Raw genomic sequence first — 15538 nt, forward strand, 5'->3', positions numbered from 1 at the left:
TCTAGACCTCCCTTGCTGCAGTTTAAGCCCATTGCTTCTTGTTCTATCCTCAGAGGCTAAGGTGTACAAGTTTTCTCCCTCCTCCTTATGACACCCTTTTAGATACCTGAAAACTGCTATCATGTCCCCTCTCAGTCTTCTCTTTTCCAAACTAAACAAACCCAATTCTTTCAGCCTTCCTTCATAGGTCATGTTCTCAAGACCTTTAATCATTCTTAATGCTCTTCTCTGGACCCTTTCCAATTTCTCCACATCTTTCTTGAAATGCGGTGCCCAGAACTGGACACAATACTCCAGCGGAGGCCTAACCAGAGCAGAGTAGAGCGGAAGAATGACTTCTCATGTCTTGCTCACAACACACCTGTTAATACATCCCAGAATCATGTTTGCTTTTTTTGCAACAGCATCACACTGTTGACTCATATTTAGCTTGTGGTCCACTATAACCCCTAGATCCCTTTCTGCCGTACTCCTTCCTAGACAGTCTCTTCCCATTCTGTATGTGTGAAACTGATTTTTTTCTTCCTAAGTGGAGCACTTTGCATTTGTCTTTGTTAAACTTCATCCTGTTTAACTCAGACCATTTCTCCAATTTGTCCAGATCATTCACATTGGCTACTGTTCAGATTGTCACTTGGACAGGTTCTGTGCAGTTCTGTAGCAGCTGCTCATGAAACCAAATAGTAACAAAGTCCCTCTGAGGGGTAGCCGTGTTAGTCTGAATCTGTAAAAAGCAATAGAGGGTCCTGTGGCACCTTTAAGACTAACAGAAGTATTGGGAGCATAAGCTTTTGTGGGTAAGAACCTCACTTGTTGCATCTGAAGAAGTGAGGCTCTTACCCACGAAAGCTTATGCTCCCAATACTTCTGTTAGTCTTAAAGGTGCCACAGGACCCTCTGTTGCTTTTTAAAGTCCCTCTGCTCACTCTCTACCTAGACCTGCCATTGGCCAAAATCTCAGTCCCTGAAAACAGCCTGAGTAAATGAGCTAATCAGAGGAGAGTGCTGTGAGGCCCAGGGGTATAGAGTACATGGCTGCTATTGAAGCCTAAGGGCCCCAGTAGCCTCTGGCTGATGCTTCTTCCCTCAAAGTCCATGGATATGATTTGACCAGTCTCTCTGGCCCAGTTTCGCTAGTCACAGATCCATCAGCCATATCTTGCTTCCTCTTTGCCTCATCCCCACCCTATCCCCAATTCTGCTGCATTTTAGATTAGGGCATGCAGAATCTTCTATGGAACGCAGGAGGAAGGGACCTCTATGCAAGCTGTCTGCAACTAAGCCCTCACTTCAGAGCAGAACCACATCAGTTCCGCTCCCAAATGGGTGCTATTAGCCTGCAATGGGGGTTACAGGATTTGCCCCAGCCCAAATAAATGCAATATCAGAACAAGATTGTATGGGTGTGTATGGATGCTGTGATAACTCTGTACTTGGTCTCCTTCAGAGACCTAATCACCTTGCAGAACGGCAAGAAATTCTTCAAGATCCTGTTGTTGCTGGTTCCAATCATTTATGGTGAGTATTCATGGAATTCAGGGGACATGTAAAGGTCTAATCCCAACTTCCAGTTTAGAAACAAAAATGCCTGCTTACTGAATTAATCTAATTGCATTGATTTAGGGATTCTTATGACTAGAGCTCACTCTACTATTTTATGTGTGTGTGTTTTTCTTCACTCTCTACCTAGATAATTCCATGGCCAAAAACACCTCCAAGCACCTCCCAGTATTTCCAAATAACAATCGCAATCACCCTTTCTTTTCCTTGCCATCCTGCTGGAGTAAATAGGTTGGTTAGTTGATAAGTTTGGGGGAGGAATGGGGATAGGTTGGGTTGTGGAAGACAGAGTAGGTGGGTAGTATGCTGAGATTTTTTTCTGTGCGAGGAACTCCTTTCTTGTGAAGAAAGCGAAGTTGAAGAGCTAAGTTCCACATTTAGTCCTGAATGTGGTGAGTGAGGACTCTGGCCATTCATATCTCTTGTGGGAACAAGTGAGTTCCATAGTCTAGAACCAGCTCCTTTGAAAGTTCTGTCTTTCCTCCTCAGGAGCCTCCCATTATTGGTCAACATGACATTGCATTGTTCAGGAGGAACATTCTGGGAGGTCACACATGTGAAAGGGGAGACAATCTCAGATAGCCAGGGCCAATCCCAGGGATGGCTTTGAATGTCAGGACAGAGACCTAGACCTGAACTCTTTTCAGAGGAGAGACAATTCAGAGAGAGGAGTATCGGGGAGATGTGCTCACCATGACCAGTGTTGTCTTGCAGACTGGCTGCTGCATTCTGTACCAGTTGGAGCTGGTGGATGTGGCAGCATTCCTAGATATATTGAGTTGCAATAATCATGTCATGGGTATGTGGATCTCTGGGGCTGGGCATAAGTCTGATAGGCTGGAGCACAGTTTTTTCAGAGCTGTATGCACCCCAACTTCAGCTCTCCGTAGCTAACATGTTATCATGTGGGTTTGGAAGTAGATAACCTGGCCTTGGTGGTGATTACAAATCTTGGTGAAATAATTCTCTGTTGTGTGTGTGATTTGCAGCAGGTATTTACTGTGTTGGCTCACTATCGTCCAGGAGATTAGCAGAGGGACTAGCATCACAGGTAAGTGTCTCTTGGGACAGGAAAAGAACCTCCTCTGAGCCAAAATGAGAAGCAGCTTCAGTAATTGCCTTCCTAGACAAAGTTGCAACCCACAGCATCTGTGGCAGGCTCCTGCAGTTTTTGCACTTTCATCAAACAGGCAGAATGGCCATTAACGTTAATAAGACTTTTGCCAGTACCGTATAAGGGAAAAGTCGGGGCTGCAGGATGCGACTCCCTATATGCACTGGGATTACTGGTGTCAATTCATTGGGCGTATTGTATCTAACTCCAAAGAAAGGAAGGAACGTCTACCCTGCCTACCTTGAGAAGTCTCCACTGAGGCTGTATTAGTGGTTAGTATATTTGCTTGCCTTTCTCTTACAGGAAACGACAGAGCTACACGAAACAGAGCTGAAGTCACTGTGGTAAGAGGGATTTCTTGACAATGAATTTATTCCCTACTTCAGTGGAGGTGTCACTAACTCTCTGGCTAAATGTGCACGATTATGTCTCCTAGTAGCTGGTTCACTCTGAGGATTAGAGCTGGCTTACTTAACTAATAGAGTGACTCCCTTTACTGAAGCAGTACACGGGCTCTTGCTTTTGCAGCTGGAGGTCCTGGGTTCTATCCCTTGTGATGACAATGATGTCCTCAAGAATGCAGTCTCAGGTTAAGACTCCACAGTACTCCAAGTGCACGAAGGCAGCAGAGGTTCTGCCCACATTACATCTGGTATCAATGAAAACTCATTCTCCTCAAAATGGAGGGAATGGGGCAAGTTTGTCCATCTGACCAGCGAAAAGAGAGGCACGGGGGTATTTGCAGTCTCCTGTTCTCACTGAATGCAGAATAGAACAGGAGTACTTGTGGCACCTTAGAGACTAACCAATTTATTTATTTATTTATTTATGCAGAATAGTGTCTAATATCTGTATTTCCATGTTTTCAAGGCAGTCACATACTTTATTGGAAGAAAAAGTCCATGAAATAGAACATATTAAAGAGCAGATGCAGCATCTGCGTGCAGAGATCAATGGTGTGATGGAGGGCGTCCTGCATTCTGTTCAAGAAATCCTGGAGGAGAGTGACATCCCAGGAGAGAACAGGGATGTAAGAGGCTGGAATTGTATAATTAGACCTTTCCGTAGCTCTCCCCATACCCTCACACTGCTTCCTGTCACACCGTTCCTAGCCAATTAGGGCCTGTTAGTCCTTGCTATGGACCTGAACATTAGGGATGGGATTTTCAAAACACTCAGCGCTGGCCTGACACTGCTTCCATTGAAGTCAGTGGGAGATTTACCATTGACTTTGCTGGGAGCAGAGTTGCGCCAGTGCGGAGCACTTTTGAAAATCTCACTCTTGGAGATTTCTCACTGCTGTGCTCTGACAGAATCTGCTAGAACTTTGGTAATTATGGCATTTCTCACCAAAATGTCTCGTAAGTGTAACACTGACCATTACCATGTGGGTGGCTGTCACGGAGTATGGGGGGACTCAGGGCCCTGCACCCCCGGCGTCCTGGGATTCACCATGACTCTCAGCCAGCCAGTAAAGCAGAAGGTTTATTTAGATGACAGGAATACAGTCCAAGACAGGCCTTGCAGGCACAGACAACAGGATACCCCACAGATGGGTTCATCTTGGGGTCCTTGGGCACCCCAGCCCACCTCCTGGGGTCAGAGCCCTCCCTGCCTTCCAGCCACCTCACCAGCCAGCTCCCCAGACTCTGCCTTCAGCGACCCCTCTCACAGCCTTTGTTCAGTCTCTGGGGCCAAGGTGTCACCTGGTCCCAGCCCCCTCCTGGGTTCTCATGTTACAGGCTCAGGTATTTCCAGTCAGTCTCCCATCCCCCAAGGCCGGCTATCCCAGCCACACTCCCCTGTCAGCACTCACAGACCACAGTAAGAACAGTCCCAGTTCGTCACAGTGGCACTATACCAGTAACATTGTTTAGGTTCCTACTTGTTCCTGGAAATGTATAATCTGGAATCCCAAAGTCCTTAAACAGTTGATCCCAAACTGCAGCTAGAGGTATGAGGTGTCTCTTACACTACAGGATAGCAAACTTAATTTCAGAGGCAGTGAGTGTAGTAATTAAGGCATTGATTGATTAAGGCAGTCAGGAAAGCTGGGTTGTATCCCTGTGTAGCAGAGCGCGGCAGGGCCCCCTTTGGCTCCTGCCTCTGCTAGATTCACAAAGTCACCCTGAGGTTAGTAACTACTCATGCAGTTTATTCACAGACTGGTTCCCACCACTGTTTCACCATATACAGTTGGCCCTTCATCGTCTGCAGGCAGGAGGGAAGAGCTACCTCCCTGCTTTTCCCCTTTCTTTCTGCTCCCCCCTGGCTTCCTTCCACTGAGGCTTTTATATAGCCCCAGGCTAATTTGGGGAAGCAGAGACAACTGACACCTATTTGGGCCAGGTTACCTCCAGCCAGCTCTAATTTATTCCCCTAAGTGGGAGCTGGCGTGACAGAGGGCTGAATCAGCAACCCTTTGCCCAGCACCCTATCACACACCTCCCCCTTCTCCAACCACCTGGTTTGCCTTTCTGCATCCTCTCCTCCCTCTAACGGGTCAGTCCCAGGGTTTGCTGTGTGGGGTTCCTCCATCCCCTACCCACAGAAACTACATTGTGAGGGGGGTGGACAGCCCCACAGCTCCCCCACAACCCATAGGTCCTTGCACCATTCACAGCCCCCTGGGTGTTCCCCTGGTTTCCCCCCTTCCCTTCCATCAGGAGTTTGGGGTTGGTCATGGTCCTCTTCCGGACATTCAGTATTTCCTGTCCCCCAAGCTTGTCCAGTGGGGCCTGGGTCTCTTCCTTTGGGGGTCTGCTATTAAGGGCTTCCACTGGGCCTTGCTCTCCCGTCAAGGACCCTGGGTGGACGTGTCGCCCATAGCTTCCCTCTCCTTTCTTGGGCTCTGTTGTCTAGGGGTTTTCTACTCGGATCTCCCATTTTTCCTATCTTGGGCTTTCTCCCTCTGCCCATCTTCCCTCCTGGGAAGGGGTCCCAGTCCATACCCACCACCACCATGCAAGGCAGGCCCTTTACTACCCCAACCCACTGCCACTTAAACCTGCCCTAAACCTCAAGGGGCACCCGGGCCATAGGGTATTTACTCCTATCCCCATGGACGCATTCTAAGTCCATCTTCACACCGGGAATCCACCAGTGTGGCCCTACCAGCTTCCTTTGTACCAGGGAGCAGGCCAAGGCTGAATCCACCAGGCCTCGCTGGAGTTTCCTCCCCACCATTACTGGAATGGTGAATGGCTTCCGCCCCTTCCCCTGCCCTCCAGCATTTGCCCAGCCACAAAGCTCTGCCCACCCACAATCCATGTGCGAGGAGTCCCCCTTCTTGTGTCCTGGTCATCCGCACTGCCAGCAGACAACCGGCCTGGATCCCATGGGAGCCACTCGGGTGTCCTCCCGTTTGTTCTCCGGGCCCTTCCCAGGTGGAGGGTTTTCTGGGCCTTCTCCCGGTCTCCACTTCCTTGCACGGCCATCCCTCCTTCCTGGGGAAATCTGCCTCCGTGTACTCCTCCGTAACCTTTACGGCCGCCTCTACCATATTTGGTTGATGCCTCCTCACCCACACGTTTATGTTCTCAGGGAGGCCCTGTAAAAACTGCTCTAGGACGAGCATGTCCACGATCTCCCCCACTGTCTGGGTGTCTGGCCTCAGCCAGCGGGTAGCCCAGTCCATTAACTTTTGGGCGAATGCCCAGGGCCACAACCCACCCCCCATCCACCTCGCCAACCAGAACTTCTGGCCATACTTCTCCATGGACAGCCCTGCCCAATCCAGGATGGCTGCCTTTACCGCTTCATAATTCCTGGCCTGCTCTTCACTTAGGGCCATGCAGGCTGCTTGGGCTTCGCCGGCTAGGTAGGGAGCTAGTCGCAGGGCTGAGGTTGCCCTATCCCATCCAGCTCCCACAGCTACCCACTCAAATGTGCCTAGGAAGGCGTCAGGGTCATCTGTCGGGCCCATTTTACACAGTCCTAAGCCCGGCGCCCGAATGCCATCCCTTCCCATTGGACTCATCACTTTCTGCAGGAGCTGCTATTGGATGCCAGCCTGCTCCCAAATGAAGTCCTGCAGGCTCTTCTGCTGTTCTGCCTGCCAGGTGAGCAAGGCCTGTCTCTCCAGCTGGTGGGCTTGCTGAAAACTCTGCATTGCCTTCTGCACCTCCTCCTGCTGCTTGACCAGCCATTGCAGGCTCTCCTCCATCTCCGGACTGCCAAACACTTGCTCTGGCATGGGATCCCAGACAAACCCCCACATGTAGCACAGCACAGCAGGGCTCCCTTGAGTCCCACCTCTGCTAGATTCACAAAATCACTCTGAGACCCTGGGGTTAGTAACCACTCATGCAGTTTATTCACAGACTTGTTCCCACCACCATTTCACCATATACAGCTGGCCCTTCACTGTCTGCAGGCAGGAGGAAAGAGCTATTCCCCCTATTTCCCTTTCTTTCTGCCCCTGCCCCCGGCTTCTTCCTTCTGAGGCTTTCATATAGCCCCAGGCTAATTAGGCAACAGCTGTCTCTGCTTCCTCAATTAGGGCCTGATTACGTCCAGCCAGCATTAATTTATTCCCCTAAATGCAAGCTGGCGTGACAGAAGGCTGAATCAGCAACCCTTTGCCCATCACCTTGTCACACCCTGACTCCGCCATTGTCTTGCTTTGTGACTGTGGGCATGTCTCTTAAGCTTTTTATGCATTTATTGTTCCATTTCTACAACTGAGATAATACTTCCCAGTCTTTATGAAGTGCTTTGAACTCCTTGGATGGAAACACTGTATGAGTACATCTTATAATAATAAGGGCTAGTTTTTGTTTTTTAACTTAACCCTCTCTTCCCATCATGGAGACTTGATCATTTCAATTCCTTAGCCTTGACACCTATTCTCAAAGTCACTTTTAACTGAGCCACCAACTTTAGCGGAAGAGTATATAAGACTTCCCCATCAGTGCCTCTTCTTAGCTCTCTATTTGGATCATTACTGAGTGGTGAAATACTCTTTCTCGCATTCTGGGGACTGGCTGGTATTCATGGTGCTCTCATAGTCAGCTGGCCTCTAGAACAATAGAATGATGTGGAAACCAAACCCAGGTCTCTGACACAGCAGTGGAGAGCTTTACTGTGTGGCCTCCACCTCAGTAGCTGAATGAGTTTATATCCTTCCAACAGTTACTGGGAAAACTTATATGAGATGGAAGTTACCGTTGTGTGTTTTATTGTGATTTTTCTCATTGACACTGAGTATTTCACCTTAAGTGCCCGTGAGTGTTTATGTTGTTTGCAAATATCTTTCCCGTCATTACCTTATGTCTTCTCTTTTTTTTCAGCAAGTGCTAGAGATGATAAATGTAGCATTTAAGAAGGTTTATGAGGACCATATCCAGATGCCTGACTGGGCTCAGAAATCCATAGGTAAGGATACTAATAGCATTCTGCTCTTATATAGCACCTTTACAATGATAAGTATAGTTATTCCTCCTTAACAAACTGGGGAAACTGAGACACAGAGGTGCTAAGTTGACTTGCCTATGTTCAGACAGGAAGTCAGTGGCAGAGTCAGGGATACAACCCAAGTCAGCAGAATCCCTGTCCTCTTCCCTCACCACTAGACCATGATGTCTCTGGTAATGTTGTTATGAACTTTTAAAAAGTATCTGAGACATTCTTCTCCTCTGCACTGATTTATGCACTTCACCAAAGGTGAATGGGAGATCTTGATTTTCCTTACAATAGTGTGACATAAACCCATTCTAGATATTGATTCATCATTTATACCATGCTAATCTCCATATCAGATCATTATGGGATGTTCTCTACATCATATTGTGACATAAATCCAGCCATAAGATATTGTAGCCACTCTTTTTCTTTGACACCTAGGAACTCAGATGCCATCGTGAGGAACATAGGATGGATAGACTGATGGTCTATATGTAACATTAGAAATATTTTGTAATCCACTGCTTGTAATAGGGTCTGGCCTTTCTTAATCTATTCATATTTTAATTGCAGGTGCCACCATTGATACAGGCAGAACATCTAAGAGTTTTGAACTTGGGAGAACAGAGGGGTGTTGTTTTGGTTCATGGTTCTTTTCTTCTGCAAACCCTCCAGATACTATTTTACAGGTAGAGCACATCTGTCTACTTTGTGTATTCTCTTATACTACTTTCAAATGTCCTCATTCAAAAACTTTCTCAAGAAACCTGTTCTTCAGTAATGAACCTACAATTAGTTAGCCAACTAATTAAGGAAAGGTTGAGGGGCAGTCGGGTGTAGATAACTTGCATTTAAACCCACACCCACAAAGGGAATTAGGTGTTGCAATGCTCAGTACCATGGCACCTAACTTTTAGGTGCCTGAAAAATCACAGGAACAACACTGTGAGCCACAAAGCCTGTTTTAGGCACCCAGGCTTCCTATACAATGAATAGGAAGAGATAGGCAACTTACAATGGGATCCACAAAAGTCATCATGCTAGGCAGGGAGTCTCCTAAGCTAGCCGATGGGAGATGCTGATGAGAGAGGGGTGTCCTAAGCCCCTCCCCTCTCTTGGCGATAGGTGCCTGATTCTAATTAGTGATTCACAAGGGGAACCTCTCTCCTGGAGTTAGATGGCTTAGGTGCCCAAGTCATTTCTTGTGAGAATGAGTTAGGTGCCTACCTTGCTCCACATAAAAGGGCCAGAGGAGGAGGTTCCCACCTTATAACTTTTAGCCCCGTGGTTAGAGCACTAACCTGACATGTTGGAGACCCAGATTAAATTCTCCCCTCTGCAGGGGGAGAGAAGAAATTTGAACAGGGGTCTTCTCCCGAGAATGCTCTAACCACTGAGCTATGGTATATTCTGATGTGTGGCTTCCTCAGTCTCTCTTGTTGAAGCTGTTCTGCTGTGGATAAATGAGTCATTGACGTGGGGGACTGGACACAGGTCTCCCACCTCCCAGCTGGTGCCCTAACCACTATACTGCACTGTACTCTCTCTCTCTCTCTCTCTCTTTCTTGCTCAGGCTTTGATGTGAGATAGGTGTCTGGTGGCCTAGAGAGAGGCATCAGTGCACATATTTACAGGCAGAAACATAGTTGCCAATGGAACTTTTACCCAGAAGACTTTGGCACCGAGTCAGATTAGGCACCTACAACATTCGGCAGAAATTTTTTGGATCGCAGTGAAGCCTAAACTGGAACATAAGCACCTAAACCCAAGACATAGGTGCCTAAGTCTGGGGTTTAGGCACCTAAGTATCTTTGTGGATGAGGGCCTTTGAGCCTGATCTGAAGCCCACTGACATCAGTGGAGTTCTCGCTTCTTTATTTATACAGACTAAAAACCCCAGGGCATAAATATGTAGTTAATGCATATAAAAATCTATACATTTTAATTGTCTTTCTCTCCTCCGCCCTTCATATGTTGCTTGCCTCCTTAGGAACTGATCCAGTGCCCTCTGAAGTCACTGGAAAGATTCCCATTAACGTCCGTGGGTACTGGATTGGGACCTTAGATTGTAAGATCTTTAGGGCAAGGGCCATGTCTCCCTCAACGTTTCTTAGTGTCTTAGCACCACGAGCCCCTGATTGTCCTTGGGGTCTCTAGGCACTAATGCAATAGAAATCATCAATAATAAGTAATAGTAGCGATTCCCTTTCTTCCTCCAAGAAGGGTGAAGAAATCAAGTAATTTCCTGTAAACCCAACATTATGGCATGAGTTTTTTTTATGAGGGTGAATTAGGCCCACTGGGAGCAACCTCCAATGTGTACCACTCTGACTATGTTATAGCCTTCTTCACCAGGTTCCTGGGTACACTCGGGCTAGTTACAGCACTTTAGTTCATAGAAACCATTTGCTCCCAGTAGTGGAAGAATTACTGTATCACAACAAAAATCTCTTTGATGTGGATGTTATTTCTTTGTCCCAACTTCCTGCTGGCATTTGTACTTAACACCACTGAAAGCCACGTTCTCGTCTGTTGTCTGTGATCTTTAATCTTTAGACTCATGCTTTGAATGACTGCAAACACCTCTGGCCGGATTTAAAAATCATTCTTGGGCCCCAGTTCAGATGTGTAGTAGAAAGATGGAACTTTATTGACTCTGATGGTGCTATGGCCTAAGTTCAAGTGTTGTTGGAAAGGCAATTTTCCCTATAATAAATAATAAGAAAGTCTCAGGTTTGATCTATGAGCTAAATGTCATAAAATATTAAAGCTCTCTGTTCAGGTGATAGACAGGCAAGGAAATCTACATTTTTGTAGATTTGATAGAACTGTATTAATTTACCAGCATAAAGTCAAATAACAGAAGACACCATTTTTTGTGCTTTTCACTGAATACACTTGTATGTGGGATGTGTTAATCCATCAGTGTTAATTGGAGTTGGTTTCTGCTTCCAGCCAGACGTTCACCCTGGAAACTGCTGGGCTTTCCAAGGATCTCAGGGTCAGGTAGTAATTAAGTTGCCTGAAAAAATTTACCCAACCGCTGTTACACTCCAGCACATCTCTAAGGCAATCTCTCCCTCTGGAGATGTAACTAGTGCCCCAAAGGATTTTGCTGTATGTGTGAGTATCTGCCTTTAACTTTTTAAACTGGAATTTTATGGTGGGTAAATACAAGAAAAGAGACTTGCTTTGTATGTCTGTTTATAGGATATCAGACCTGTTCTCTTTGCAACTGTGCACAAGTTTAAGGAATTTTTTCAGATGAGGTGGTAATTTTATCACTACTAACAATGTTCATTTCTATAGTACTTTTTGTCTGAGTATCTCAAAGTGGCCTTACAAATAATAACTAAGCCTCACAACATCTGTGTGCTATTGGTAAAGGATTCAGAAGGATGACATCATCCACCTCTTAAGTGGAAGCAACAGCTGTTTAATATCATCACACAGCAACCCTGTCCAATAGGTTTAGGGGAGCTCACTTGAAATTGCAATTGCAGCAGAGACTTAGGGTACATCTACACTGAAAAAAAAAGACCACAGCGAATCTCAGGGCCTGGGGTCAACTGACTTGAGCTCACCGGGCTCATGCTACGAGCATGGGTGGCGGGTATAATAAGCCAGGGGAGGCCAACCCTCCCCAAACAGGTTGTGGCGCACCTCCCTCTGGAGGCACACTGCTGGTCTGCTGCCTTTGGAGCACCGCTGCAGGAAGGGCGACCAGGCTGTGGCCCCACCCACGCTCTGCCCCAAAACCCCACTCCCGCATCCTGCTTTTCCCCTGTGGCCCTGCCCACGCTGCTCCTCTTCCTGCCCTCACTCCTCTTCTCCCCTGAAGCTGATGGGGACTCGGGCGGGCGGGCCTGGGACTCCAGACGGCTGGGGCCCGGGGCGGTTGGACACAGCTGGCAGGCTGTGGTGAGCCGGTGGCCCAGGGTGGCCAGTGGGCTGGGGACTTGGGGTGGCTGGTGGCTCAGAGCCAGTGGCCCAGGATTCAGGGTGGCTCGGGCGAGGAGTCTGGGGCTCAGGGTGGCTCAGCCAGGCTGGCCAGGGCTCATCCGGCCATGGTGGGGGTCTCGGAATGTTTACATTCCAATACATCATCATTCCTTCCAGCTGTCTTCCCATTCTGATTTTAGGGACTGGATGAGGAAACTGGGAAAGAAACTCTACTGGGAACTTTTATGTATGACTCAGGAAAAGAGACCATTCAAACTTTCCAACTGAAGGTACTTTAAAGGGTGGTGAGATTGGGGCAGATGACACTGTATGCATACAGGTTTGCCTACCAGGTTTTGGAGAGGAGAGGAGATTCCAAAGTGGTTAAATTGGTGTTTCTGGAGAACAGAACTGTATTGTGTGAGGATGTGGGAAGGGAGAGATGATACCCCCAGTTCCTGTGTGAACTTGGTTTCAAGGGGGGCCCCTGGCTGAATTCTCCCCTTTTGGCAAAGTCCCGCTCCCGCAACAGTCATTCTAAGTTGCAGAAGACAGTGGCTTTGCAGGGAGCAAAATATTTGTAGGGCCAAACTCAGCAAGCAGGTGCATCTTCACCAACTTCAGAGGCAACACATCAGTGTACATCAGAGTTGAACTTAGACTCTGTTCTTTCTACTTTTCTCCCTGAATCAGCCATCTTTCTCTCCCCCAACCTTTTGTACCAGAAGCAATGGAGGGAAGGTGCTTAAGAAGCTAGGCAGCTGGGTTTTTGAAACACCTAGGTTTCATTAGTACCAGCCTGAACATAGCAGTGAAGTAAAGGGGCTCAGGGAAGAAAGAAAGAACACAAAGCTGGAGAGGCAATGATTTACCTCACGGTAGTTGAAATTTCCTGTTGTTCCGGGCCCGCACCGCAGCTGATTTCTGCAGAGAATTTCAGCTTTCTATAGTTTGTGCTAAAGACTTTCCAAGCTCTGGAGTTTGATTTGACATACATTGAGACACGCTTAGACCTGGTATAAGTCAGCACAGTTCCCATTAATTTCAATGAGAATTTTGTCCTCTTACCTCAGGGCTGAATTTGGTCCAATAGTAGGGTTAATATAGAGACGGAACTGGGACTAAAGAAAACTGTTTAAAGTAACTTCTTTTTTTAATTTCAGAGTGAACTTTCCAAATCTTTTGTTTACATAAAATTCAATGTGCTGAGTAACTGGGGCAACCCAGAGTACACTTGTGTTTATCGAGTCAGGGTACATGGGAAGATGACAGACAAGAGCTGAGGCCTGTAGTAAGAAGATATGCAGTGAGAACACCATCAGAAAAGTAAAGGCACCTAAAAATGACAGATTTTGTCAACTAGTGACTCTCCTCTGTTCTGTTAAAGAAATAAACAACATTTAAATTGGATACGTGCAGAGTCATGAATATTGGCAAAATGAGTCTCAATTGCTTTTATGCATTGAAAAGCTCTACATTTTGCAGGATCCTCTAGAAAAACCCAAGAGCAGAGGTGCTGGAACAATTTGTATAGTGGGGGGGCTGAGAGCCATTGAACCAAACTGTAAACCCTGTACATGATGGAAACCACTTCAAGCCAGGGCATGCAGCAGCAACCCTATTTCCAGCACCTATGCACTAGAGCATTACTGTCCGCTCCAGGAGGGTAAATGACCAGGGTGCAGAGGCAGGAAAACCCCTCTCCAAGTCAATAACAGCCTTGCTAAGCTCATCTCAGTTGAAAGTCACCCTCTGCATAGCTTATTGGTGCATCTCTGAGCAAATGATAAATGGTGGCTGAGTCTGTGGATCTCCACTCTTTTCATTCTTGGAAACATTTTTCCTACTAGACTCCCAGTTTCTCCCTTCCTTTGTGACTTAAGATTCTCAAAGCAACTATGTATAACTGTCCCCTTCTTACTCAGCAGATCTGCTCCCCATCAATAGAGATGCAGGGTGCACAAGGGAGTATCATAAGTTGTGGGGGCTGTGCCAGGACAGGCAGAAACTTGCTGGTGCCACAACACTGTGGTTCTGAACTGTTCCCTCCCCCTCCCCACCCAGCAAAGACTGCTTTGGGATGGAGGCTCTTCCCCCATACCAGTTGCAGCATGAGAGACAGAGATTGGGGTTGCACCAAGACTGCAGCTCCACACTCTCGCCCGCCGGGACTGCATCTGATTCCTGCAGCAGTGGGGATCAGAGAAGCAGTAAGACCCCTCCGAGGGGAAGCCCTGCCCCTTCCTCTGGGGAATGGAGACACAGATGGTGATGAGCTGGAGGATGGGGTTGGTGTCTCCGCTAGCCCAGATTCAACCCCTCCCCACCACTGCCTTCCTTCCAGGCTTCACAATTACTGGGCAGCAGCAGCTCCTTAGCTGCCGCATAGGGCTACATGCCAGCCCAAGGCCAGAAGTGGACAGGCAGGTGGGCAGGAGGTCTTGGTGCCAGTGGTGAGAGGGTGAGGACAGGGTGAGGGTTCTCGCTGTGTGGAGGAGAGAGGGGGTCCTAACTCCCTGCAAGAGCAGCATTCATTGGGATATTTGCATGACAGCACCAAGCAAACAGTCTCCTACAAAGGCGGCAACACTGCCTGTCACTCTGGGGTGCCCCCTCCTGCTATGGTTCCCCCTCTGTCCTTTGCCCTCACACACGTTGGGCCCCCCCCCCTTCCACTTACCATGCCTGGGGCTGTCGGAGGGCAGCTGCTTCCCTGTGAATGTGGGGAGCAGTTTGTTAGTCACACTTCACACACTGGCAGCAAGGGAAGCAGACCTGGCTGCAGGGTTTACAGCTTGTACCATCAGTAATGAAGAGCAGATGCCACAAGCCTGGGCATCATTGGGTGCGTTGGGCCTTTAAGGCAGAGGGAATGTGGTAAATATGGTCATGTAGAAGGATCTGAAAGGGACGGTCCTACAGGGAAGTCATGCAACTGGACTGGGGCTATATAGGTCAAGCTGATGCCTCAGGCTAGAGGAGGCTGCTTTGTGCAGGTCAGGCCTAGCTTTGGTCTGGCTGGAGATGCAGACAGAAGTCTGAGGGCTGCCAGGAAGATGGCTGTGGTTATCCTGGAAAGGGCATAGAGGCAGAACAGAGAATCACCCAGAGCAGGGGTGATGAGAGAAGGAAGAGGCTTGGCATTGCCGACTGCACTTAATTAGGGGCCCAGGCTGCAACATGTGGTAAGGGCGAAAGTCCCCCTTCTCAGGCTCTACATCAGTGGGGTCAATGATTGCTGAGCCAGAAGAGCTGAATGGACACTGGAGTCTGAAGAGAGGCTAAAAAAGAGCTGGAGGCCATAGGGGGAAGATATTGTTTAGCCCAGGGAGGAAGCACCCTGCAACCACAGGGAGAAAGAATTGAGTTCTGCAAGGGCTGAAAGACTATGTGTTTTGGTTTCCATTGGACTTTTGTGTTAAGCCTGGAAGGGGGCGTGGACTTCTGGCTTTTGACTGGAGGGCCACAAGCACCGCAGTGGCTCAGCAGTGTGTGGAACATCATCAGGGTGGGGAAACT

At 47.9% G+C, this 15538-nt stretch overlaps 1 protein-coding gene across 1 annotated transcript; it reads left to right on the top strand.

Annotated features, from left to right (window-relative positions):
• Positions 1-1447: 1447 nt before the first annotated feature.
• LOC113405523 (SUN domain-containing protein 3-like) lies at positions 1448-13302 on the top strand (the record flags this gene model as incomplete). Its single annotated transcript, XM_026646747.1, has 9 exons — positions 1448-1518; positions 2550-2611; positions 2978-3018; positions 3545-3704; positions 7966-8050; positions 8651-8766; positions 11033-11200; positions 12220-12309; positions 13183-13302. Coding segments are annotated over 9 exons (913 nt in total), but the record flags the coding sequence as incomplete, so codon positions are not given.
• Between the last annotated feature and the right edge of the window lie 2236 nt (positions 13303-15538).

The sequence above is a fragment of the Terrapene carolina genome, unplaced genomic scaffold (assembly GCF_002925995.2).
Source record: "Terrapene carolina triunguis isolate 2854851 unplaced genomic scaffold, T_m_triunguis-2.0 Scaffold41484, whole genome shotgun sequence".
Lineage (NCBI taxonomy): Eukaryota > Metazoa > Chordata > Testudines > Emydidae > Terrapene > Terrapene triunguis.